Source organism: Cololabis saira, chromosome 24, assembly GCF_033807715.1.
Source record: "Cololabis saira isolate AMF1-May2022 chromosome 24, fColSai1.1, whole genome shotgun sequence".
NCBI classification, from domain to species: domain Eukaryota; kingdom Metazoa; phylum Chordata; class Actinopteri; order Beloniformes; family Belonidae; genus Cololabis; species Cololabis saira.
This window is the reverse complement of record NC_084610.1, coordinates 23,959,089-23,986,497: the sequence shown is the minus strand read 5'-3', so window position 1 is coordinate 23,986,497 and position 27,409 is coordinate 23,959,089. Positions and strand designations below refer to the sequence as shown.

The 27,409-nt window shown below is 34.4% G+C and overlaps 1 protein-coding gene across 1 annotated transcript; it reads left to right on the top strand.

Moving 5' to 3' along the window:
- Positions 1 to 3,776: 3,776 nt before the first annotated feature.
- On the top strand, positions 3,777 to 25,452 carry LOC133425011 (protein downstream neighbor of son homolog). The gene is made up of 11 exons (XM_061715648.1): positions 3,777 to 4,231; positions 6,790 to 6,867; positions 9,639 to 9,815; positions 11,275 to 11,453; positions 11,527 to 11,602; positions 13,356 to 13,458; positions 15,426 to 15,522; positions 17,426 to 17,744; positions 20,726 to 20,795; positions 22,531 to 22,658; positions 25,171 to 25,452. Exons 1-11 carry the CDS (start codon positions 3,878 to 3,880, stop codon positions 25,414 to 25,416), a joined length of 1,827 nt encoding a protein of 608 aa, XP_061571632.1. The 5' UTR covers positions 3,777 to 3,877; the 3' UTR covers positions 25,417 to 25,452.
- Positions 25,453 to 27,409: the final 1,957 nt, after the last annotated feature.

Here is a 27,409-nt window from a genome sequence, read left to right as displayed (position 1 = left end):
CCGCCCTAGTGGCTCCTGGATCTTTTTCAACAATGTTTGACTTTTTTTTCCTTTTTTCTTCTTTTTTTTCCCCCTTTATTTCTGTTTTTTTTTTTTTTTTTTTTTTTCTTTTCTTTTTCTACTTTTTTTCTTTTCTTTTTTAACTATTTTTTTCTTTTTTCCTTTCCATTTTAATCTCGACATTTCGACATTTCTGGGAATTTAGACTTTTTTCTGGAAATTTTTCCCTTTTTTTTTTTCCTTTTTTTCTTTTTTCTCTTTCTTTTTTTCCCTTTTTTTTTTCCTTACTTCCATTCCTTTTTAATCTCGACATTTCGACTTTTTTCTCGACATTTCGACTTTTTTCTCGACATTTCGACTTTTTTCTCGACATTTCGACTTTTTTTCTCGACTTTTTGACTTTTTTCCTCGACATTTTGACTTTTTTCCTCGACATTTTGACTTTTTTCCTCGACATTTTGACTTTTTTTTCTCGACATTTTGACTTTTTATCTCGACATTTTTACTATTTCCTCGACATTTTGACTTTTTTCTTGAGATTGTACTTCAACATTAATCTCGACATTTCGACTTTTTCCTCGACATTTCTGATACCAGACCAGATACCAACACGTTTTTTGTGTTTTTGGTCCAATATGGATCTAAAACATTTTGGGTTGCCGGCCGCTGACCTAGCTGAACCTCTGGTGGCTCCGCCCACCTCTGGTCCAGGTGAGAGAACACCTGTTTCTCCCTCCGGGGTAATAAAGTATTTATAGAGTATTTATAAAGTATTTGTGACCGGAGGAACCTCCAGGTCTGAGGATGAACTCCCAGAATGCCTTGCAGCTTCCTCGTCCCGCTGGACACGTTTATGAGACTTGAACGGACAATAAACTACCTGCTCATATTTGTGTATTTAAATAAATGAAACATGTAAATGTACATTTCACTAAAGTGCAATAAAGGAAGATGTGTTCCACATGTATGTCTTTATCTTCATTCTTCTGTGATATTACACTAAACTACGACTGATTGACCTGTTGACTCTTTTATTCAGTTCAGAAGTCGAGTCCATTAAAAGAGACGTGACATTTAAACGTGTTTCTGTTGTAAAAAAAACAGCAGCTACCGGAAGGGCATGATCGATCCGTCAATCTAATAATAAATAGATGTATAGATAGACAGACAGAAGAATAAATAGACTGATGTATAGATACATTAATGGACGGATGGATCGATAGATGAATAGACGTGTGTGTATATATATATAAATTAATAGATGTATGGATAAAAAAGATGCATTGACACAAAGATGGATGGATAGATTGATGTATCTATAGATAGACACATGGATAGATGTAGAGAGAAAAAGATGGATAGATTAATATTGTACAGGACTGTCTCAGAAAATTAGAATGTTATTTTCTGTGATGCAATTAAAAAAACAATGTCATACATTCTGGATTCATTACAAATCAACTGAAATATTGCAAGCCTTTTATTATTTTAATATTGCTGATCATGGCTTACAGTTTAAGAAAACTCAAATATCCTATCTCAAAAAATTAGAATATTCTGGGAATCTTAATCTTAAACTGTAAGCCATAATCAACAATATTAAAATAATAAAAGGCTTGCAATATTTCAGTTGATTTGTAATGAATCCAGAATGTATGACATTTTTGTTTTTTTTAATTGCATTACAGAAAATAAAGAACTTTGTCACAATATTCTAATTTTCTGAGACAGTCCTGTATAAATGTAATATCTGTTGACTTTAAACAACGTGAACCAACATAAATAACATAAACTGAGCCCAGTTTGACCACCGCCTTTCAAAATAAAAGCACATATCTGCAACTCAAACAGACTGAAACAATAAGACTGACTGCACTAATTATGAAAAACAAAGACATTGAAAATACGACATAGCAAAAACACATAACTGAATATCTCCCACAAACTTTGTGGCATTTTAGTGAGTCAAGTGTGTCAGAATTTTGACCATACAGTTTTAATGATTTACTTATAAAGCAACATACCAGTTTTTCAGGTTAAAATGTAATTTTAGAACCATTTGAGATTAGAAAATGTTTCACCTTTGACAGCAGGGGGCAGCAGAGTTCACCTCATGTCAAAGTTTGTATAAATGTGTCTTTTTGTTTATAAATTGTGTTCAATAAAAACAAAAAAAAAGCATGTAAATTCGCCTGAAGCAAAGCGCCGGTTGGTGACGAGTGCGCATGTGCAGACCGGTTGCTAGGCGCCGTCCCGTCGCTAGGGGGCAGTAGCGGTTCCTCCAGACTCTTTCTTACTTTACTCTTACTTCTTATCATTTATTTATTTTATGTCTTCATTTATTTTATTTATTTACTTATTTATTATTCATGTTAATTATAATTTTCAATATTTTGTTTATCTTCTATATGCATTGTGTAATTAAGTTAATTGTTGTTAATGGTTTCTATGCCTTATTGTATGTAAACGATACATTTTCAATAAAAAAAGAGAGCATTTGTATAAAAAAAACGACGAATAAAGGATTATAGTTGTTTTTTTACCTTTTAATTTGACATAAAAATGGAGATATGGATTAATTTTACGTGGAAACATTAATTTAATTAAAACAAATATAGCTTTTTTTAATTGAAAACAATTTATAAACCAAAACCCACAGTTATACAAACTGCTAGTTGGGGAAATACAATACAAGATAAGAAAATAAAACATATTTTAGGAGGTATCATGAACAAGAGACACATTATCTATTTCTTGTAATGTTTTTATTATTGTTATATTTTATTGTTTTGGACTGATTATTTTTTAGCCTTAATTCTTGAAGTTTTATCATTATTTCATTTTAATTAACTATATTGTATGTCAGTGTGCATTGGTCTCCCAATTTTTATTTCATTTTAATTTTTTTTATGCTTATTTTTCAGTCAAAATGTTAAGCACTTTGTATTTCATGTACTTGGATGGTACTTGATTGATTGATCGATACACACAAACAATAAGGTAAACATAAGTAAAATTAATAACAAAAACAGTCAGGCATTTTAAGGAAAAATAGCATCGACATTTCAGAAAGATTTTTTTTTTTTTTTAATTCTTTATTTCATTCATTGATAAAACAAAACAACAGACAATTTAATATAAACACAAACGTTCCTAAATTGTGAATGAAAGGGAGCAGAAAGAAGAAGAATCTTATTTAATCTGCCCCTTTTTCCCAAAGAAATAAATTTACAAAGAACGTAAGTTAAAAAACAACAACAAAGTAAACAAAAAAAAACTTAAATAAAATAGCTGCAATCCAAGCCCAGACAGTCACATTCCTTTTTAGTTCCCAATTCATTAAAATAAAAAGGTACTTTGATGACATAGAGGGGACAGTGGAAAAATAGGACAATGGAATAACACCTCATTGGTTTTTCAGGAATGCATGAATTTATTTATTTTTATGTTTTTTATTTTATATTTATTTTTTTCCTTTATTATTATTAATGTAGAACAATTTGTCTGGCTACATAAATGTATCTTTAATATTTCTGTTTAATATTTATGTGTTTTTTCCCCACTTCTGAATTAATTAATTATTAATATTTGGTACAAATGTGTACGAATTTATTTATTTAAATACATATATGTTAAAAAAAATTTACTTTGATATATTAGCTAGTAATTTTTTACAGTTATTTGACAAAACAAATTTAGCAAGTTAAACAAAAGAAGAAGAAGACGTAGGGAGGATCTTCACGTTACGTGCTGACGTCACGACGCTACGCGCCAAATTCAGAGCAGCTGGAGCCGCAACAATACCGGCGGGTTTTAACGCTTTTACTCTTTTACTCAGCTTTAAACTTCTTTTTAAAATTAACTTTACTTTTATATTATGGAGCAACAGACCGGTTACTCACCAGGCTTTAAACGTCCCGCGGAAATCCTGCGTTTGAGGAGGAAAAGAGCTCGGAGCGAGGCCGGGGTTTCGTGCTCCTCCAGCCCGGGTCAGGGCAGCCCTTCCCCGGCCAGCGCTCCGGGGGAGTCCCCGGGGGGAGCTCCGGGAGCTCCGGGGGTCCCCAGGACCAGGGCCGCAGGGACCAAACGCAGGAACCCGTTTGCAAACATTGAAAACACGTTCAGCCCGCAGAAGAAAGCTTTTATTTACGAGGACCGTGAAGGCAGCAGCTCGGTTCTGGACTGCAGCTGGACCCAGAACCGAAACCAGAACCAGGACCAGAACCAGGACGAGAACCAGGACCAGGACCAGGTTAATAATTATTAAAATGAATTAACTTTTACACCATATTCTAGTTGAATTATTGAAATAAATTAACTTTTACACAATATTCTAGTTGAATTATTAAAATAAATTAACTTTTACACCATATTCTAGTTGAATTATTGAAAAAAATAATTTTTACACCATATTCTAGTTGAATTATTGAAATAAATTAACTTTTACACCATATTCTAGTTGAATTATTGAAATAAATTAACTTTTACACCATATTCTAGTTGAATTATTGAAATAAATTAACTTTTACACAATATTCTAGTTGAATTATTAAAATAAATTAACTTTTACACCATATTCTAGTTGAATTATTGAAAAAAATAATTTTTACACCATATCCTAGCTGAATTATTGAAATAAGTTAACTTTTACACCATATTCTAGTTGAATAATTGAAATAAATTAATATTTACGCCATATTCTAGTTGAATTATTAAAATAAATTAACTTTTACACCATATTCTAGCTGAATTATTGAAATAAATTAACTTTTACACCATATTCTAGCTGAATTATTGAAATAAATTAACTTTTACACCATATTCTAGTTGAATTATTGAAATAAATTAACTTTTACACCATATTCTAGTTGAATTATTGAAATAAATTAACTTTTACACCATATTCTAGTTGAATTATTGAAATAAACTAACTTTTACACCATATTCTAGTTGAATTATTGAAATAAATTAACTTTTACACCATATTCTAGTTGAATTATTGAAATAAATTAACTTTTACACCATATTCTAGTTGAATTATTGAAATAAATTAACTTTTACACCATATTCTAGTTGAATTATTGAAATAAATTAACTTTTACATCATATTCTAGTTGAATTATTGAAATAAATGAACTTTTACACCATATTCTAGTTGAATTATTGAAATAAATTAACTTTTACACCATATTCTAGTTGAATTATTGAAAAAATAATTTTTACACCATATTCTAGTTGACTTATTGAAATAAATGAACTTTTACACCATATTCTAGTTGAATTATTGAAATAAATTAACTTTTACACCATATTCTAGTTGAATTATTGAAATAAACCAATTTTTACACCATATTCTAGTTGAATTATTAAAATAAATTAGCTTTTACACCATATTCTAGTTGAATTATTGAAATAAATTAACTTTTACACTATATTCTAGTTGAATTATTGAAATAAACCAATTTTTACACCATATTCTAGTTGAGTTATTGAAATAAATTAACTTTTACACTATATTCTAGTTGAATTATTGAAATAAACCAATTTTTACACCATATTCTAGTTGAATTATTGAAATAAATTAACTTTTACACTATATTCTAGTTGAATTATTGAAATAAACCAATTTTTACACCATATTCTAGTTGAATTATTGAAATAAATTAACTTTTACACCATATTCTAGTTGAGTTATTGAAATAAATTAACTTTTACACCATATTCTAGTTGAGTTATTGAAATAAATTAACTTTTACACCATATTCTAGTTGAATTATTAAAATAAATTAGCTTTTACACCATATTCTAGTTGAATTATTGAAATAAATTAACTTTTACACCATATTCTAGTTGAATTATTGAAATAAATGAACTTTTACACCATATTCTAGTTGAATTATTGAAATAAGTTAACTTTTACACCATATTCTAGCTGAATTATTGAAATAAATGAACTTTTACACCATATTCTAGTTGAATTATTGAAATAAATTAACATTTACACCATATTCTAGTTGAATTATTGAAATAAGTTAACTTTTACACCATATTCTAGTTGAATTATTGAAAAAATAATTTTTACACCATATTCTAGTTGACTTATTGAAATAAATGAACTTTTACACCATATTCTAGTTGAATTATTGAAATAAGTTAACTTTTACACCATATTCTAGTTGAATTATTGAAATAAATTAACTTTTATACCATATTCTAGTTGAATTATTGAAATAAACCAATTTTTACACCATATCCTAGTTGAATTATTAAAATAAATTAGCTTTTACACCATATTCTAGTTGAATTATTAAAATAAATTAACTTTTACACCATATTCTAGTTGAATTATTGAAATAAATTAACTTTTACATCATATTCTAGCTGAATTATTGAAATAAATTAACTTTTACACCATATTCTAGCAGAATTATTGAAATAAATTAGTTTTTACATCATATTCTAGCTGAATTATTGAAATAAATTAACTTTTACACCATATTCTAGTTGAATTATTGAAACAAGTTAACTTTTACACCATATTCTAGTTGAATTATTGAAATAAATTAACTTTTACACCATATTCTAGTTGAATTATTGAAATAAATTAACTTTTACACCATATTCTAGTTGAATTATTGAAACAAGTTAACTTTTACACCATATTCTAGTTGAATTATTGAAATAAATTAACTTTTACACCATAACCCTAGCAGGACCCCCGGATCAGGGACTGGAGACGTTACTGGGGGTTTTTAAGTGGTTTTAAATGTGTTTAAATGTGTTTTTGTGCAGGAACAGGAGCGGGTCAGTGAAGCGGCACTGCTGCTGCAGGAGGAGGAGCGGGGCGTTCAGGGACCTGCTGTCCCGGTAGGAACTTTGGACTCTCACTGGTTCACTTACATTTACAACATTTTAGATTAGATTCAACTTTATTGTCATTGCACATGTCAAAAAGTACAGGGCAATGGAATGCAGTTAGCATCTAACCAGAAGTGCTTATGCAGTGACATAAACACACACACACACACACACACACACACACACACACACACACACACACATATACATACAGGACTGTGATTTTCTGTAATGCAATTACAAAAATGTCATACATTCTGGATTCATTACAAATCAACTGAAATATTGAAAGCCTTTTATTATTTTAATATTGCTGATCATGGTTTACAGTTTAAGAAAACTCAAATATACTATCTCAAAAAATTAGAATATTCTGGGAATCTTAATCTTAAACTGTAAACCATAATCAGCAATATTAAAATAATAAAAGGCTTGCAATATTTCAGTTGATTTGTAATGAATCCAGAATGTATGACATTTGTTTTTTTAATTGCATTACAGAAAAAAAAGGACTTTATCACAATATTCTAATTTTCTGAGACAGTCCTTTTATTTTTGATTGAGTGTTTAATGTGATTTTGTTTATATAGTGCAGATTAATAAATAACTGTTGTTATAAGGTGCAGGTCACACATGAATTAATGATAATATATATTATGAGCAGATGAGATGTGATTATTCGATTTAAACAGATTTGAGTTACAGTACTTACATGGGTGATTGATTTCCAGGTCCATAATGGAGTCGTAGTAAAGTCCGCCTAAACCAAGACTAGTTCAGCTCAAGACTAAGACACTACCAAGACCAGAGAGTATCAAGACCAAGACTAGTTCAGCTCAAGGCCGAGACCAAAGACTGGGGAGACCAAAGACTCTGGCGAGGCCAGGACTAAAGACTGGCGAGATCCAGAGACCCGAGACCACAAAAAAAGTGGTCTCGAGACCAACAAGTTTGGTCTACAGACAACAAAAAACTTCAGGAACAAATGTACCTCCAGGTCATTAGAGGACAGAAACGTCCTACAACTCTGATAAGAATTTATGAATTTATTAGCTGATGCAGAACATCAGCTACTCTTCCTGGTTTCACACATAACAGACATAACAATATACATTTACAAGCACAGAAACAATATGATCCATACTTATATTCCCTGCTTAAGTACACTTAACAGTCAAATAAAACAACATTAACAGTAATAGTAAAAATGCAAGATAAACTCAATAACAAAATGAGATTAAAAAGTAATGATAATGATAAAATATAGAATAAATAAACATAATTATAAGTGTGTGTGATAGTATCCTACGTGTGTGTCTACATGTGCAGAATTGTTTACAGGCGTTGGGCTATTTGACGTTGTTTCAGTTGTCTTTTAACGCTTGCTTTTGTTTTTCCTTTAGTAATTCTATCATGGCTCCATATATAACTGTTCTTTGCATTCAGTACCTTTCCATGCAGCAGTTCAATTGTATTTCTGATCGTATAAGACATCGTTGGGACTTTTAAACTGCATGTAAACACCTCAATCCGATCTATTTTGGACCTTTTTGGGATATTTAATAATCGGGTAGCAACACCTAGATAACTCGTTCACAGTCGGAATGTTAACGTCATGTTTACGGAGACATCGGATATTGCAGTCTGAGCAGCTGGAGAATTTCCTCTGGGGCGTTTCCTTCCTTCCTTCCTTCTGTCCTTCCTTCACCCGGAAGTGAAAGGAGACGGCGCGTGTTAAATAGTTGTTTAAACACCAACATAAAGAGATGCAGAAGCTTCATCAGGAACCGGAGCAGATCAAAATAAAGTGGAAAAATATACGGAAGGCGTAACGTTGGCACCAAACAAAACAACCGTCAACCGGAAATGGCTCTTTGTTGAGATGGTTACCATGGTTACAGCGCCACATAGCGTCACGGAGTCAGCATGTGAACTCAGACAAGTGATTGAGTTCTGGATGTTTATCTGATACGATCAGAAATCCCATTTCTTTGCTGCATGTAAACGTACTGATTGGTGATGCACCAAATGTTCGGTAACCGAAATTGTTCGGCCGAAAATAGCAAAAAAAACACCCTCGGTGTTCGGTGGAATAAGTGGGGCAAAAAACGAACAATTACCTGTAATAACGGCGTGTTTAGATGACGCAAAAGAAGTGGATAAAACAAAATAAAGAAAAAGAAAATCAATCCCTTTCCCATATTAATACTTGTATGGGAAAGGGAGTGATTTTCTTTTTCTTTATTTTGTTTTATCCACTTCTTTTTCACTTTTTTTCCAATGCACTTTAATGCATTTCTTTTTTTTGTTTCAAGGCCTATGTTACAATTTTTCAGCAGTCGGTTATAGGCCTATAGTAAGCTCAAAGATGGCTAAAAAAATTATTTTGCTAATTTATTTAATCATTGTGCCTTGTAGGTATAATGCCTGCTGGAATATTTTTAAAAATGCCAGGAAATTAAAAAATGTTCAGTTGTTCATGTTCAAAAAATATTTCTACCTTTTTTAATTTTGTAAAAAGATTTTTTTCTTTGAAAACGCCTAAAGCACATTTATTTTATTTATGCAATGGTGAAAAAATTGGCAAAATAAATGGAAAAACTGCGAAGAACCTTTATTCGGCCAAGTGTTTATTATTATTTTTGGTATTTTTTTATTATTTTTTCATTTCGGTGCCTCACTAGTACTGATTGATTGTGTCTAGCTTTCGGAACTGTATAGCGGCCTCTGGTGGGCTTGTGTGGTATGTATGATTAAAAACTCTCCCTGTGTCCCCCCAGACCCCCCCGGCCCCCGGCGTCTCCGACTACCCCCCCGACTGGAGCCTGAAGACCCGGGTCCTCTTCACGTCCCCCCGGTCTCTGTCCTGGACGGAGCAGCCCAAGGCCCAGGAGGAGGCAGCAGGACTCAGCAGCAGCTGCAGGGCCCGGTTCTGCAGCCTGCCGCTCCCGCTGCAGGTAAATGGTTCTCGTTCTGGTTCTGGTTCTGCAGCCTGCCGCTCCCGCTGCAGGTAAATGCTTCTGGTTCTGGTTCTGCAACCGCTGCAGGTAAACCTGGTTCTGTTTCTGGGAGATGGCGGTAGCGGGACCTGGGTTCACCAGAAGTATTCGTTCGACCGGTGACGCCGGACCGGTGCAGAATACGGCGTCAGTGACGGCGTGTGGTCTGTGTCGACGAGTAACGCACGCCGTAGGCACGGCGTTGTTTTGATGCAGAACCATAACTCGGCTTTAAATCCTCGTCGGAGCTCCACTCTTCAGTAGGGATTTCATATGGATCCAAACCGTTAATAATCATTATTTTCTCCATATTCCGCTCCCTGGCTTCCTTGTTTAAGGTATCCCGGTAAATTCCAGTTCCTCTCCGGCATTTTAACATCTTTTTTTGCGTTCCGTCTGTTCACTTGGTGCTACTACACTGTTTGTTTACACTCACGAGACCGCCAACATGGCCGCCGCGTCCCAGAATGCAACTTGGTGACCAAGCCCTATTGATTGGGCCGGCGAGTCAGTTGAGAATGGGACAAACACATTTCTAGACGAGGAAGTATAACTGTTTTTAAAAAGCATTAAGGTGCCTGATGGAATAGCATTAGCAACAACTGACTCTCCAAAGGTAAAATATGTTTTTCACTGACCCAAAAGAATAATAATAAAAGGGTACGTGCCTTATTTCAAAAAGATATTGTTGCTACCCCTAATATTACTGTTTATTGGAATCGTTTCACATATAATGATTGGAAAAAAACTTGGATGCTTCCTAACAAGTTTTTAATCACAAATAAGGTTTAGGAGGTCTCTTACAAAATCATACATAAATATTATCCTGCTAGCCATTACATGCAGAAATTTAAAAAGGACATTAATACGAACTGTTCCTTCTGTAATTTACATCCAGAAACAGTTTTTATTCTGGCTTTGCTCTTATTCGAAAAAACTATGGGCAGATATTAGCAAATTTATTATTGACTCTTTTGGTATAGATTTTAATTTACATTGGGAAAATGTTGTTTTTGGTTTCCATTGTTTCCCTAAGAAAGAAGGAAAATGTTACTTTTTGATAAATCTGTTTTTATTTCTTGCCAAATTTCATATTCATGAGAGTAAATTTTCAAAGAAAACCCCTTGCTTTTATGTTTTCCAGAAAGAAATGGAACTTTACTTAAAACTAATCACTAAATCAACAGATGAAAAGGCTATTAAAACCGTACACTTGTGTAACATGTATAAACTTCTTGAATAACGAACATCACCCCTGGCACATGTTCTGTTTTTTATTTGTATACTGTTCCTGTATACTATTCTGTGATAACTCTTTTAAATAAAGTAAAAAAAACTGAAAAAAACTGAAAAAAAAAACCGTTCTGACCCGGTTCTCCCCCGGTTCTGACCCGTTCTCCCCCGGTTCTCCCCCCAGGACCCCCGGGGCTGTCCGGAGCTGCGTGTCTCCTTCCAGCAGAGCCTGGTGTACTGGCAGCACCCGTCTGTGTCCTGGCTGTCCCTGTTCCCCCGGATCAACGCTGAGAGGAGTTTCTCTGGGAAGAGCGCCCCCTGGGCCGCAGACCCGGTTCTGCAGCAGAGCCTCATGAGGGACTGGTGAGTTCCGGCACCGAGTGGCCCCACGGGTCGGACACCCCTCCCCGGTTCTGACTGGTTCTGTCTCCTGCAGGTCGGTGAGTCTGTCCTCCCTCTACAGCCTCCTGAAGGCCAGACTGTGTCCGTACTTCTATGTCTGCTCCTACCAGGTAAACTCTCCTCCTCCACGTCCTCCAACCCTCACTGCAAATTAGCTTTAGTGACTAAAAGCTGTTTGCAATAAATAAATCAAATTAAAGTTGCAAGCAGCGATGAACGGGCCCTCGCACGTGCAATTTTCACCAATGACTCTTTATGTCAAACCATTCAAAAGTTATGGCAGAAAGTAGGAAAAATATGGACCAATCAGATGAAGGTGGGTGCGCTTTTTGGCGTCTAGCGTCACCACGGTAACGCTTTTGACTGAGAAAAGTAATGCGTATTGTCGCAGGATGGAGACGCACATTTTGATGTATAACACACCTGGGTTCACGATACGGTTCGGGCTCTGAAGCGGCTGAAGAAATTGTATAAATTGCGGCAAAATTACACGATTAATCCAAAATGGCCGACTTCCATGCAAAAAACACTGTCTTATATTCGGGCCAATACGGTAATATTACAAGTGTTTTATCTGAATTCAAGACAAAATGCCACTTTTAATGACCACTGCAGTTTCAGAATTATTGCCCCTAAACCCCCCTAAATAAAACTCCCCTAAAGCTGGGCAAACACTGTGCGATTGTCGGCTCGTTTTGAACCGATTTTTCACTCGTGCGACTATTTTTTTGGATCGATTGAAGCAGTGCTGCAACCCGATTGGCCTCATCCTTTCACAGACGGCATGCGCAATCTCTAATATTTTTTTTATTTAATTATATGTAGTTTAAAGTGTTGCAAATTCACATTACAAATCATGTTTTAATAGCAGCAGCAACAAAACCAAAAATAATCATCATAACAGTGGCAGTCAGTCTCTTTTCAACTGTTATTAATAGAGGCCCGGCTTTAATTTGAGGAAATACGGTAGGTTGATATCTAAGTAGTAGTTTTATTTTTTAGACTATTCTTCCTGGGGTCCAACATTGCACACATAAAACAATAAAGTACAATCCTTACAATTAAAACATAATTAAATCTAAACCCTTAAATTTAAATGTAGCTATTTATTTGAGCCGTTGTCAAGCCCCGCCCCCGTTGCTAGGTCGTCCACTTCATGGTAACAACATGGTTTTACATCACTTTATTTATAATTATTGGACCAAAGAAAATCAACCTCAACTAGATATAAATAAAAGGTACTTCAGGTACCGTGGAGTGAGTTTAAAAAACTGAGGTTTTCTGCAAAAACAAGATATTTTGATGAGTTTAGCTGATAGCACGGTGGAAAGTGCAGCCGTCCATGTAGCTTTATCCAAAACATACATTTTTCATAATTTACGGTTGATTTTGGGATAAAATGTACAAGTAACGGGGGTCACTTTTACAACTTTTACACACCACTTAACCATTTTAAGATTAATAAATAAACGCTTTTGTGGGTGTAGCTGCTGCTGAGCCCACTTTGTTTTGGAAGTACGGATCAGATTTCTGCCAGTTTGGGGATAAAAATACACTACAAGTGTTCCTTTTACTTATACAAAGTTTTGTAAAATAATCCAGTGATTTAAATGTTGAAACAAGGCAGTAAAAACTGCTTTTTCCATCAATGTGAACGAGAGACACGACTGTTTGGTCCAACCGGATAAACCTGATGCAGCAACGGAGGAGGATGCTTTTAATTGGTCAGTCAGGGACCAATCAGAAGGCTGATAAAGGGTCAATTAGTTCTTATTTGATTTGTTTATTGCAAACAGCTTCCAGTTTGTACATTTTGCTAATAATAATTAGAATAATGTTGACTGAACTCTCCTCTGCCGTCAGTTCACGGTTCTGTTCAGAGCGGCCGGCGTGGGCGGCTCCGACAGCATCACCGCTCTCATTTCCCCGACGACCCGAGGCTTCAGAGAAGCCATGAAGAACGAAGGTGAGACGAGCCGGAACCGCCGGTACCGTCGCTAAGGTCGCCACCTTTCAGAAATGGAAATAAGGGACGCCCCGAATTCAGCAGCGCAGGAGCCAAAAAAAAGGGACATCCTCCCATAATTCAACTAGAATATGGTGTAAAAGTAAATTTATTTCAATAATTCAACTAGAATATGGTGTAAAAGTTAACTTATTTCAATAATTCAACTAGAATATGGTGTAAAAGTTAATTTATTTCAATAATTCAACTAGAATATGGTGTAAAAGTTAATTTATTTCAATAGTTCAACCAGAATATGGTGTAAAAGTTAATTTATTTCAATAGTTCAACCAGAATATGGTGTAAAAGTTAATTTATTTCAATAATTCAGCTAGAATATGGTGTAAAAGTTAATTTATTTCAATAATTCAACTAGAATATGGTGTAAAAGTTAATTTATTTCCATAATTCAACTAGAATATGGTGTAAAAGTGAATTTATTTCAGTAATTCAACTAGAATATGGTGTAAAAGTTAATTTATTTCAATAATTCAACTAGAATATGGTGTAAAAGTTAACTTATTTCAATAATTCAACTAGAATATGGTGTAAAAGTTAATTTATTTAAATAATTCAACAAGAATATGGTGTAAAAGTTAATTTATTTAAATAATTCAACAAGAATATGGTGTAAAAGTTAATTTATTTCAATAATTCAACTAGAATATGGTGTAAAAGTTAATTTATTTCAATAGTTCAACCAGAATATGGTGTAAAAGTTAATTTATTTCAATAATTCAGCTAGAATATGGTGTAAAAGTTAATTTATTTCAATAATTCAACTAGAATATGGTGTAAAAGTTAATTTATTTCCATAATTCAACTAGAATATGGTGTAAAAGTGAATTTATTTCAGTAATTCAACTAGAATATGGTGTAAAAGTTAATTTATTTCAATAATTCAACTAGAATATGGTGTAAAAGTTAACTTATTTCAATAATTCAACTAGAATATGGTGTAAAAGTTAATTTATTTAAATAATTCAACAAGAATATGGTGTAAAAGTTAATTTATTTAAATAATTCAACAAGAATATGGTGTAAAAGTTAATTTATTTCAATAATTCAACTAGAATATGGTGTAAAAGTTAATTTATTTCCATAATTCAACTAGAATATGGTGTAAAAGTTAATTTATTTCCATAATTCAACTAGAATATGGTGTAAAAGTTAATCTATTTCAATAATTCAACCAGAATATGGTGTAAAGGTTAACTTATTTCAATAATTCAAATAGAATATGGTGTAAAAGTTAATTTATTTCTATAATTCAACTAGAATATGGTGTAAAAGTTAATTAATTTCAATAATTCAACTAGAATATGGTGTAAAAGTTAACTTATTTCAATAATTCAACTAGAATATGGTGTAAAAGTTAATTTATTTCAATAATTCAACTAGAATATGGTGTAAAAGTTAATTTATTTCAATAATTCAACTTAAAAGGCAAAACTGATATATTACATAGTCTCATTACATGCAAAGCAAGATATGTTAGACCTTTATTTTTTTTTTATAATTTTGATGATTGAGTTGTTGATTTCATAAAATATTCAAATTTTTTGAGATTTTTTATTTGGGGTTTTCCTAAACTGTGAGCTATAATCACCAAAATTATGACAAATAAAGGCTTGAAATATTTCACTTTGAATGTATTGGGAAATAATATATTTGCTTCACCTTTAGTTGAATTTACTACGAATGAAGTTTTGCAATATATTCAAATTTTCAGACCTTCACCTGTATATTATGACATCAATAAATAAGAGCATAATATATTTCCATATTGGTTTAATACGGAACGCAACTTTTAATTCCCAATTAGGTAAAGATTCTGTATTTTAAGGGACGGGTGGCGAGCCTAACCGTCGCCCTGACCCGACCGTCCTGTTTCACCGTCCTGTTCCCTGTTTCCTGTTCCCCGTCAGGTATTGAGTTCAGTCTCCCCCTGGTGGAGGAGAAGAAGAAGAGCAAGCAGCAGCCCAGGACTGAAGAAGAGGAGGATGACGAGGGGGAAGAAAAGGAGTGAGTGTTTTATTCTTGTTGGGTCTATCCGAGTCCAAAAGGACTTTCAGTAGTTTTCAGAACCAGCTCTTTGTTAACACTGCTCTTAGACACCATGTTGATTGTTTGATAGTTTCACACCATGCAGCAATTAAATGACTGCTGGGATTAAAGTTCACCGGGAAAAAATGTCATAATGAAAATCTTTAGACTTATGAATCGATTTTTAGGAATAAATATGAGAATCGATTTAGACTCGGAGAATTGATTATTTCCAACACGGGCCCGATGAGATCCCAGGAAATGTCTTGATCCCTCAAACCAGGACGTTACGCGGTGCTCCGTCTCTAAACTTACCTGACGGTGATCTGGTGTATATAATAAGCCCTGAATGCAGGCATTGTGATCTAGAATTGTCAAATTGGTTTAATTCAACGTACGAATTGTACGGAACTTTTGTACGGAAGAGTATTAGGGCCAGGAAGGAGAAAAATAAAAATAATATTTTAGAGAAGGAAGATTTTTTTTTTATTGTGCAATTTGAGAAAAAAGTCAAAATTTCGTGAATAAAATTGAAATGTTGAGAAAAAAGGCTAAATTTCAACTCTATTCTTGAAATTGTATTTCAACATTAATCTCGACATTTCAACTTTGTTTCTCGACATTTTGACTTTTTTCTCGAAGTGCACAATAAAAAAAAAAATCTTCTTTCTACGTTTTCACCGTATAGAAACGTAATTCTTGCCATTGTAAGAATGAGATGAAACTGCTTGATCTATTGCCCTGACTAACAACTTGATCTTTCTATTATTTTACCTCTTATCTTATCATTTTATTTCATTAGGGCCCAAGCACTGGCAGTGCGAAGGCCCTAATGTATCTGTAGATGTTTTTATTTTTGTTGTTTGTTGGTTTTTTGTTTTTCTTCCGACGAAATGACCAAATTTTGCACACAAAAGTCCTAGAAAAATAATATATTATATATACCGTATTTTCTGGACTATAAGCCGCATCCGCTCTATTTTTAAAAAAACTATTAAAAAAAAAGATATTTAGCCGCAGATATTTCTGTTGTTAGATTAGATATTTACTACATGTACAGAAGGATTCTGAACTGTAAATGATGTACATGTTTGTACCTAAATAGATCTTTCCTAACAGTGTCTTTTAACACGGCAGCAACTTTGCTGATTAAAACGGGACAGAACCAAGAGAAAATAACCGGTATTTATTTATCTATTTATCTGTTTGAAATCTACTTCTACTTCTATCTGCTAAAGAAGAAGTAGCGTATTCTTCTTTGCATTTATTTTGTCTTAGTTTTTCTTCTAACTCCAGTTAGAGCGCCCCCTAGCAGTGGAAGAAAAATCCACAGAATAGCTGCACCTTTGTATAAGCTGCACGGTTGAAAACCTATGAAAAAAGTAGCGGCTTATAGTCCAGAAAATACGGTGTGTGTATATATATATATATATATATATATATATATATATATAATGGAAACATATTACAATAATATATTATAAAGTAAAAAAAACAAACAAAAAAAATAATGTGTGTAATAAACAATATTAAAGAAATAAAATAACAAAATAAAATCGAAAAACTAGAAAAAAGTGCATTTAATAAAAAAAAAAATATTTTCTCTAAACTCATTCCGCTGGTCTTTTATAGATTTGTTTTTATTGTTTCTGTGCTTTTATGCTTTTACTTCTGGTCTTTTATGTGTCTTGATTTTATTCCTTTTTGTTTATGTTAGCACTTTGAGATTATTTTATTGAAAGTGCTTTACAAATAAAATGTATTATTATTATTATTATTATTATTATTATTGCTATTATTATTGTTATTATTATTATTGCTATTATTATTATTATTATTATTATTATTATTATTATTATTATTATTATCTGTTTCCCAGCAGCAGCTCAGCGGCGGATCGTCCAGGAGACGAAGCCAGCGGGGACGAGGACGATGACGAGCAGGGCAGCTTCCTGTGGCTGAAGGAGCTGGGGGTCCAGGTCCGGCAGCAAGACGGGGCCCCCCGGAGCGAGGCCCGGGCCCTGGCCGTGGACCACCGGCCCGAGTCGGTGGCTCGAGTCCGGGGAAGCAGCACCTTCACCCTCATCAACTTCCTCATCAACTGCAGGAGCCTGGTGGCTGCAGCCGGGTCCCAGGCCGGGCTCCCGCCCACCCTGCTGGCCCCGGGGCCCTTCAGGGGGGCCACGCTGCAGACCCTCAAGGTAGGGGGGGTAATACACCCCAATATACACACTAATACACTCTAATATACACTAATATATACACTAATACCAACCAGTAACTAACACTAACCCACCCTGCTGGCCCCGGGGCCCTTCAGGGGGGCCACGCTGCAGACGCTGAAGGTAGGGGGCCCTAATACACACCAACACACCCCAATATACACACTAATATACAATAATATACACCAATATACACTAATATATACACTAATACTAACACTAACCCACCCTGCTGGCCCCGGGGCCCTTCAGGGGGGCCACGCTGCAGACCCTGAAGGTAATACACACTAATATACACCAATATACACACTAATATACTCTAATATACACCAATACACACTAATACCAACCACTAACTAACACTAACACACCCTGCTGGCCCCGGGGCCCTTCAGGGGGGCCACACTGCAGACCCTCAAGGTAATACACACTAATATACACCCCAATACAACCACTAGGTAAAAACATTTACCGTATCGGCCTGAATATAAGACAGTGTTTTTTGCATTGAAAAAAGACTGAAAAAGTGTGGGTCGTCTTACATTCGGGGTCTAGACGTTATACCCATTCACACCGCTAGATGGCGCCAGATATCTTTAAAGCCAAGGCTGAACTTAACTCTCCAGGCCAAAACAAACCCCTGTCACGAAGAAGAAAAATAAAATTAACGGTAGCACGGAGAAGAAAAATAAAAAATAGTATAAGAAAGAAAAGAGAAGAAAATAAGAGAAGAGATAACAGAAAATGGAGAAACGTAGCGACAATCTGGAGAAAAGTGTGTGGAAGATCGGCAGGTGAACCGGCAGCTGAGGAGAAGTTATGATGCAAACTTCAAGATAATGATTTAAATGAGGCAAAATAACAGGCTTTTTCTCTTGAATATATTGTTATAATCATTTGTTTCAGATGCACTGTCATTATTTTCTGTATAAAAATTGAATTTGGTGTTAAAAAAAGTCTTTTTTTTTAAACTTGAGTCTAGAAAAAGAGGGTTGTCTTATAATCAGGGTCGTCTTATATTCGGGGCGATACGGTAGTTCAGGTAAAAATGGCAAAAATGTCAGTTTGCTGGATGAAATATATCAATCCTGATAAAATAAGTGTGTTAGTGACAGCTCTGCTCCTGTACGCATGTGAATGAGTGAACGTTTGTGTGAACATGAAAGTACAACGTGCATTGAGGCTTCAGGAATCCCAGTCTGTGATTGGACGACGCCTCGGCGTCAACGCTGCTCATTTACATAAAGTTCAGATTATTCAACTTCAAATTGACGCTCCAACGCCTCTAGCAGCGAGCTTTCGTAGACAATGAATGGCAGCCGGACCTGTGACGCTTTTGGTGTGAATCCAGGGTGTCACTTACTAACACACACACACACACACACACACACACACACACACACACACACAAACAACACGTGTGTGTAACAGCAGCTTGTAGATAAATAGATATTTATTGTCATTATAACTATGTACAACGAAATTAAAAGTGCTCTCCACTAGGGATGGACTAAAAAATGTATCACGATAATTTCTGGCATTTATCCCGATAACGATAAAAATGACGATAGAAAAAAAAAAAAAAAAAAAAAAATTCAACTCCACCTTTGTAACTATAAATCTATCACCACATTCAGTCTTTGGAGCCAAAACACTGCTCTAAAAGATACTAAATACTAATAAACATCATCAATTGGAATCAATCTTTCTTTCGCTCGCTCGCTCGCTCATTTATTTCTTTCTTTCTCGCTCGCTCATTTCTTGCTCGCTCATTTCTTTCTTGCTCATTTATTTCTTGCTTTCTTGCTCATTTATTTCTTTCTTTCTTGCTCATTTATTTCTTTCTTTCTTGCTCATTTATTTCTTGCTTGCTCATTTCTTTCTTTCTTTCTTGCTCATTTATTTCTTTCTTTCTTGCTCATTTATTTCTTGCTTGCTCATTTCTTTCTTTCTTGCTCATTTATTTCTTTCTTTCTTGCTCATTTATTTCTTGCTTGCTTGCTCATTTATTTCTTTCTTTCTTGCTCATTTATTTCTTTCTTGCTCATTTATTTCTTTCTTGCTCATTTCTTTCTTTCTTGCTCATTTATTTCTTTCTTTCTTGCTCATTTCTTTCTTTCTTGCTCATTTATTTCTTGCTTGCTTGCTCATTTCTTTCTTTCTTGCTCATTTATTTCTTGCTTGCTTGCTCATTTCTTTCTTGCTTGCTTGCTCATTTATTTCTTGCTTGCTTGCTCATTTCTTTCTTTCTTGCTCATTTCTTTCTTTCTTGCTCATTTATTTCTTTCTTTCTTGCTCATTTATTTCTTGCTTGCTTGCTCATTTATTTCTTGCTTGCTTGCTCATTTCTTTCTTTCTTGCTCATTTATTTCTTTCTTTCTTGCTCATTTCTTTCTTTCTTGCTCATTTATTTCTTGCTTGCTTGCTCATTTCTTTCTTTCTTGCTCATTTCTTTCTTGCTTGCTTGCTCATTTATTTCTTGCTTGCTTGCTCATTTCTTTCTTTCTTGCTCATTTCTTTCTTTCTTGCTCATTTATTTCTTTCTTTCTTGCTCATTTATTTCTTGCTTGCTTGCTCATTTATTTCTTGCTTGCTTGCTCATTTATTTCTTGCTTGCTTGCTCATTTATTTCTTTCTTGCTCATTTCTTTCTTTCTTGCTCATTTCTTTCTTTCTTGCTCATTTCTTTCTTTCTTGCTCATTTCTTTCTTTCTTGCTCATTTCTTTCTTGCTCATTTCTTTCTTGCTCATTTCTTTCTTGCTTTCTTTATATCACCCATTCCTACTCCAGTCAGCGCATCATATAAAATAACTGAAAAATAATCCAATAAAATGTAATATAAATATATATATCTCTAGACACATCAACACACGGACCCCACAAGAACCTTCATCATACAATCATTTTTGTTATTGTGTGTGTGTGTGTTAGTGTGTAACAGCAGTCTGTGTGTGTTACAGAGCCGTCACATCAACGTGAAGACTCAGGTTGGAACCTCGTACCAGAACATCAGCAGCCTGGAGATCTCAGGTGAGCAGCCGTGACCCCTGACCTTCACGTGACCTACAGGTGACCTTGAAGGTCCTTAGAAAGTCTTAAATTCCATTTTTGCTAAAATAAGGCCTTTAAATGCCTGAATTTGTCTTAAATCTCAATCCAAGGTCTTAATTTTAGCGGGAATGTATGCAGTCATCATTAAATAGTTTAATTGTTTTGAGGAAAATCTCCTCCTGAGGTTCTAAATCTGTGTTGCCAGATTGGGCAACTTTCAGCCCAATTGGGCTGAAAAATATATATTTGAGCTGCTTTTCCTGGTTTTTACTAAATATTTAGGAGAAATTATTAACTAAAAAGTTTCCATTATGGCAGAGAAAAGTAGAAACTGATTTTATATTTGCTTTAAGCTGCTCAATTTAATTGTAGTCTTTGTTTGGAGCCTGAACTTTTTTTGGCTATTGTGTTGTGAAGCTTGAAATTTATTCCACATTTAATTATTTATGGTTTTAACATAGACAACGTATGATTTGGACTGTTTTTCATTATTTTGGTGGGTTTTTATATCACGTTTGGGCTGAAACTTTTCAGATCTGGCAACTTCCACCTCAGTGCTGGATTTCTCAGTGACTTTTTGGTCTTAAATTTAGTAATGATGCATTAACGCTAGATATTAACCATCCCAAAGCCGTATGAACGTAATAAACTCTTCACGGGACGCAGCAGGAAGCAAAGAACTACGATACCCATAATGCAATGCAACTACAGCACGTTACTGTTTTCTTTTAAAGCTTAAATTGGAGAAAATGAAACCAAATAAGTTATTTATCCTTGTTAGGATGATTCTTTTTTTTCTCGACATTTCGATTTTTTTCTCGACATTTCGACTTTCTCGACTTTTTTCTCAATATTTCAACTTTATTCATGAAATTTTGACTTTTCTTGACATTTTGATTTTTTCTCGACATTTGATTTATTTATTTCTCGACATTTCAACTTTTTTCTCGACATTTCATTTATTTTTTTCTCGACATTCTGATTATTTTTTTTTTCTCGACATTTCAACTTTTTTCTCGACATTTCAACTTTTTTCTCGACTTTTCAACTTTTTTCTCGACTTTTTTCTCGACATTTCAACTTTTTTCTCGACATTTCAACTTTTTTCTCGACTTTTCAACTTTTTTCTCGACTTTTCAACTTTTTTCTCGACTTTTTTCTCGACATTTCGACTTTTTTCTCGACATTTCGACTTTTTTCTCGACATTTCGACTTTTTTCTCGACATTTCGACTTTTTTCTCGACATTTCGACTTTTTTCTCGACATTTCGACTTTTTTCTCGACATTTCGACTTTTTTCTCGACATTTCGACTTTTTTCTCGACATTTCGACTTTTTTCTCGACATTTCGACTTTTTTCTCGACTTTTCAACTTTTTTCTCGACTTTTCAACTTTTTTCTCGACTTTTTTCTCGACATTTCGACTTTTTTCTCGACATTTCGACTTTTTTCTCGACATTTCGACTTTTTTCTCGACATTTCGACTTTTTTCTCGACATTTCGACTTTTTTCTCGACTTTTTTCTCGACTTTCTTCTCAACATTTCGACTTTTTTCTCGACTTCTTAAAAAGTTTTGAACATCTTAATTGTTTTTGCACGGATTCCCAATGAAATGAAACCCCGCCCTCGTATCAAGGCTCCGCCTCCAGGTCTGAGGGGGCGGGGCTCCCATCATGAGTGACAGCTCCAGAACCGGTTTCTGTTCCCCTCCAGGTCCGGTTCTTCCCTCCGTCCTCCACTCCATCACGGAGCTGCTCCGACCCGCCCAGGGGGGAAACTTCTCCGCCTCCCTGTTCACCCACCAGCCCACGGCCGTCATGAACGTGACCGACGAGCAGCAGCAGCAGGTAACGTCTCTTAACCGGACCGTTCTGCAATTCACTTTTATTTGTTTAGATTTTTTTTTTTTTTTTAGATTTATTTATTAGCACAGTAAATTAATTACACAAATAAAAGTAACAACTTTACAAATTAAAGTGCAGGAAGAGGCGGAAACTCAAAGAGCTTATCAGGTTCCTACACCTATAGTTAACATAAAATGTAATATCATACTTATAAAAACAAAATATACAAATGAGCAATTAGAAATCTATACAGGACTGTCTCAGAAAATTAGAATATTGTGACAAAGTTCTTTATTTTCTGTAATGCAATTAAAAAACAAAAATGTCATACATTCTGGATTCATTACAAATCAACTGAAATATTACAAGCCTTTTATTATTTTAATGTTGCTGATTATGGTTTACAGTTTAAGATTAAGATTCCCAGAATATTCTAATTTTTTGAGATAGGATATTTGAGTTTTCTTAAGCTGTAAGCCATGATCAGCAATATTAAAATAATAAAAGGCTTGTAATATTTCAGTTGATTTGTAATGAATCCAGAATGTATGACATTTTTGTTTTTTTAATTGCATTACAGAAAATAAAGGACTTTATCACAATATTCTAATTTTCTGAGACAGTCCTGTAGATGATAGAAATAAATGAAAATTACAAAGAATTTACACAAAAGAAAAATGATCGGATATATGAATAAAGATAAAGAGAACAATTTAATAATTAAGAAACAAACAAAAAATAAACGACTAAATAACAAAACAAATAAACAGAAACAAAAAATAATTTCAAGGAGATTACACAAGACGATAAAGTGGTGTTTCAGACATCGTTTAAAATCTTGTACAGAGAAGCATTTTTTTGCTAAATGGGAATATTATTCCATAGTTTGACCCCCCTGTACCGTATTATTTACCCCTGGTTGTAACACATTTTGGAGGATGCAGAACTTACACAAGTCTGGACCTGAGAGTTTGTAGTGAAATAATCTTTGAGCTGAGCAGGAATACTTTCCTCCTTAAGACCTTATAAATAAAAACACATGTCTGATAAATATTCGTTATAAATGTTAAGAATATAAAGTTTCTTAAAGGACTTGAGGGGCTGTATGAATCTGAACAAGTTGCTATCCTGACAAAACGTTTCTGACAAACCAAAATTTTATGTAATGTTGTAGGAAAAGTATTTGTTAGACAGGGACTGTAAATAATAATAAACACTAGTGTAAATATTCACGGTTGTAGCCAGTAATTTCCACCATTCGTCCCCGCAGTGAATTAATGCCAAACACAGAATCAGAACCAGTAGACAAACGAGACGAGATATGACATTTATACCAACAAAAACACAACATTAAAAGATACGACTGAACTAGATAAAAATAATTAAGCAATAAAACAAGTTGCAATTGATAAACCAGTAGGTGACCGTAAAGTTAAAGTGCTAAGTGCTAGAGTTTGTAAAGTGCTGATGCAGATTAGTCGAAATGTTGAGAAAAAAGTCGAAATGTCGAGAAAAATGTTAGTTAGTTAATATTTATTTCGGTCAATCACAAGCATAAAAATCAACAAACAAGATAACACAGGTTTTTCTTCGGTCAACATTGTGATTATTTTGAGCGAAAAGGTCTGGGCTTGAAGCATAAAGATTATGTTGCCCATAAAAGTTGAAATGTCAAGAAAAAAGTCAAAATTTCGAGAAAAATGTCGAAATTAAAAAGGAAAGGAAAAAGGAAGAAAAAAAATGAAGAAAAGAAGAAAAAACAGAAAAAAAGAGAGAAAAAGGGAAAAAAAAGGTCAAACATTTTTGAAAAACATCAGTGAAGTACAATCTCGAGAAAAAAGTTGAAATGTCGAGATTAAAAAGGAAAAAAGGAAGAAAACAAGAAAAAAAGAGGAAAAAAAGGGGGAAAAAAAGGTTATTTTATGTATATTTTTTTTCCAAACATTTTGGAACCATCAGTGAAGTACAATCTCGAAAAAAAAGTCAAAATGTTGAGAAAAAAGTCAATGTTGAGATTAAAAAGGAAAGGAAAAAGGAAGAAAAAAAGAGAAAAAAAGAAGAAAAAACAGAAGAAAAAGAGAAAAGGGAAAAAAAAGGTCAAACATTTTTGAAAAAGATCAGTGAAGTACAATGTCGAGAAAAAAGTTGAAATGTCGAGATTAAAAAGGAAAGGAAAAAGGAAGAAAAAAAGGTTATTATATTATGTTTTTCAAACATTTTTGAAAAACATCAGTGAAGTACAATCTTGAGAAAAAAGTTGAAATGTCGAGAAAAAAAGTCAATGTTGAGATTAAAAAGGAAAGGAAAAAGGAAGAAAAAAAGAGAAAAAAATGAAAAAAAGAAGAAAAAGAAAAAAGGAATAAAAAAGGTCAAACATTTGTGAAAAAGCTCCAGGAGCCACCAGGGCGGCGCTAAAGAGCCACAGGTTGACCAGCCTTGGTTTAAAGAGAGTGTAGTAGATTTGTTGTAAAGTTCTGACCCGGTTCCTCCCTGGTTCTTTCCCCTGCAGGGCCCCGGTACCACCGTGCACCTGTCTGGTTCTGGTCCCGTGGTGGACCTGTCTGGTTCTGGTTCTGGTCCCGGTCCCGTGGTGGACCTGTCTGGTTCTGGTTCTGGTCCCGGTCCCGTGGTGGACCTGTCTGGTTCTGGTCTCCCCCCGTCCTCCCTGCAGCAGCTGCAGGTTCCTCCCTCCCTGGGGAAGACGGCGCTGACCCACATCAGTCTGAAGGAGAACCGGGTCAGCTGGAAGAGCTGAACCGGACCAGAACCGGGTCACCTTCATGTTCCACTGCTGTGATTTTAACTCTGTTTTTAAATCTGTATAAAGTTTTAATGACAACGAGTCAATTCTGCTTCTGGTCATTGGGTTTTGGGGTAAAAGGATGTGTGTGTGTGTGTGTGTGTGTGTGTGTGTGTGTGTGTGTGTGTGTGTGTGTGTGTGTGTGTGTGTGTGTGTGTGTGTGTGTGTGTGTGTGTGTGTGTGTGTGTTACTGTGTGCAAGTCAGGCCTGGCGATAAATGTGATATTTCATGGTTTGCATTAATGGGCGTGGCCTAACGGCTCAACAGCGCCCCCTAGAAAACTTTGTGCCTCAAGCCCCACAATACGGTTTGACGTACATGCACGAAAATCAGTACACACCTGTATCATGTCACAACTTAAAGAAAAGTCTCTTGGCGACATGGCCGAAACCCAACAGGAAGTCGGCCATTTTGAATTAATCGTGTCATTTTGGCGAAATTTATGCCATTTCTTCTGCAGTTAATTCAGCCCGAACCGGAACGTGCACCCAGGTGTGTTATACATCAAAATATGCGTCTTGATCCTGCGACTATGCGCATTACTTTTCTCAGTCAAAAGCGTTACCGTGGCAACGATAGACACCAAAAAGCACGCTCCCCCTTCATCGGATTGGTCCATATTTGAAAAGAAAAAGAAAAGAAAAAAGAGGAAAGAAAGAGAGAAAAAGAAATAGGAGAAATAAGAAAAAAGGAGAAAAGAGGAAAAAAATATGGGAAAAAAGAGAAAGAAAAAAGGAAAAAATATGAAAAAAAGGAGGAAAAAGAAAAGAGGAAAAAAAGATGAAAAAGAGGAAAGAAAGAGAGAAAAAGAAAAAAAATAGGAGAAAAAAGGAAAAAGAGGAGAAAAGAGAGGTAAAAGAGGGGAAAAAAAGAGTAAAACAAAATGGAAAAAGAGATGAGAAAAAAAAAGATGAAGAAAAGAGGAAAAAAAGAAACCGGACAGGAAGTTGGCCATTTTGGATTAATTGTGTCATTTTGGCGCAATTTATGCCATTCCTTCGGCAGTTAATACGGCCCGAACCGTAACGTGCACCCAGGTGTGTTTTACATCAAAATGTGCATCTCCCTTCTGCCACTACACGCATTACTTTTCTCAGTCTGGACATGTTAATCTTGTGGCACATAGTTGGTTTGATGGGTTGCTGTAAAGCTCAGGAGGTAGAGAATGTGTTTGAGATGTCGCAGGACTGAGTTCAATTCTATGCAAAACTATCAGAAAATTACGCCAAGGAATGCTCTGTCAAATATTAAATGTGAGAACTAGTCAGTTTTTTTTTTTCAAACCTTATACCTGACCCACTTTTAAAATGACGTCCTTTTTTTCTTTTTTTTTTTTTCTTTTTATTTCACAATAATTTTCACAATTCACATTTTCACATGCATGATTTCTATTATACCGACATTTCTACCCTCCCCATAATTACCCTAGGGAAAGAAAAAAAACATACATTAAGGGAGAACAAAATTAAATAAATATAAAAAAAAAAATAAAAAAATATATAATGGCTGCAACAGCGATATCAAACTATATATATATATATATATATATATATATATATATATATATATATATCCATACATGCATACAAACATACATACATATAAAGCACAAGTTCGAAAATAAAGATACTCATTGGTCCACTTTGGAAAAATTATCCAGTTTTGAAAATAATGGAAACCAAAATTCTTGAAAAATATGACCAATGGTAAAAAAAAACTGAAATTTGATCCAAAAAAAAACTTGAAAGATGGGAATCATCTTTCCAAAGTAAAAGTATGCATTTCTTAGCGAAGTATGTGATCATAATTAATATCCTGCTTTTTTTCCGGTCTAACTGAAGATCCAGTGTATCATTTAATAAATACCAATTGGAGCTTAACTCAAAATTAATTTCTAATACTGATTGTGTGAAGGAATGAATTGATTTCCAGAAACTTATTAAAAGA

Bases quoted from the DNA above. Each gene is read 5' to 3' on its own strand.
- LOC133425011 (XM_061715648.1), top strand. From the start codon at position 3,878: ATGGAGCAACAGACCGGTTACTCACCAGGCTTTAAACGTCCCGCGGAA. The intron at 6,868-9,638 runs GTAGGAACTTTG...GTGTCCCCCCAG, and splicing joins TTCAGGGACCTGCTGTCCCG to ACCCCCCCGGCCCCCGGCGT. The intron at 9,816-11,274 runs GTAAATGGTTCT...TTCTCCCCCCAG, and splicing joins GCCTGCCGCTCCCGCTGCAG to GACCCCCGGGGCTGTCCGGA.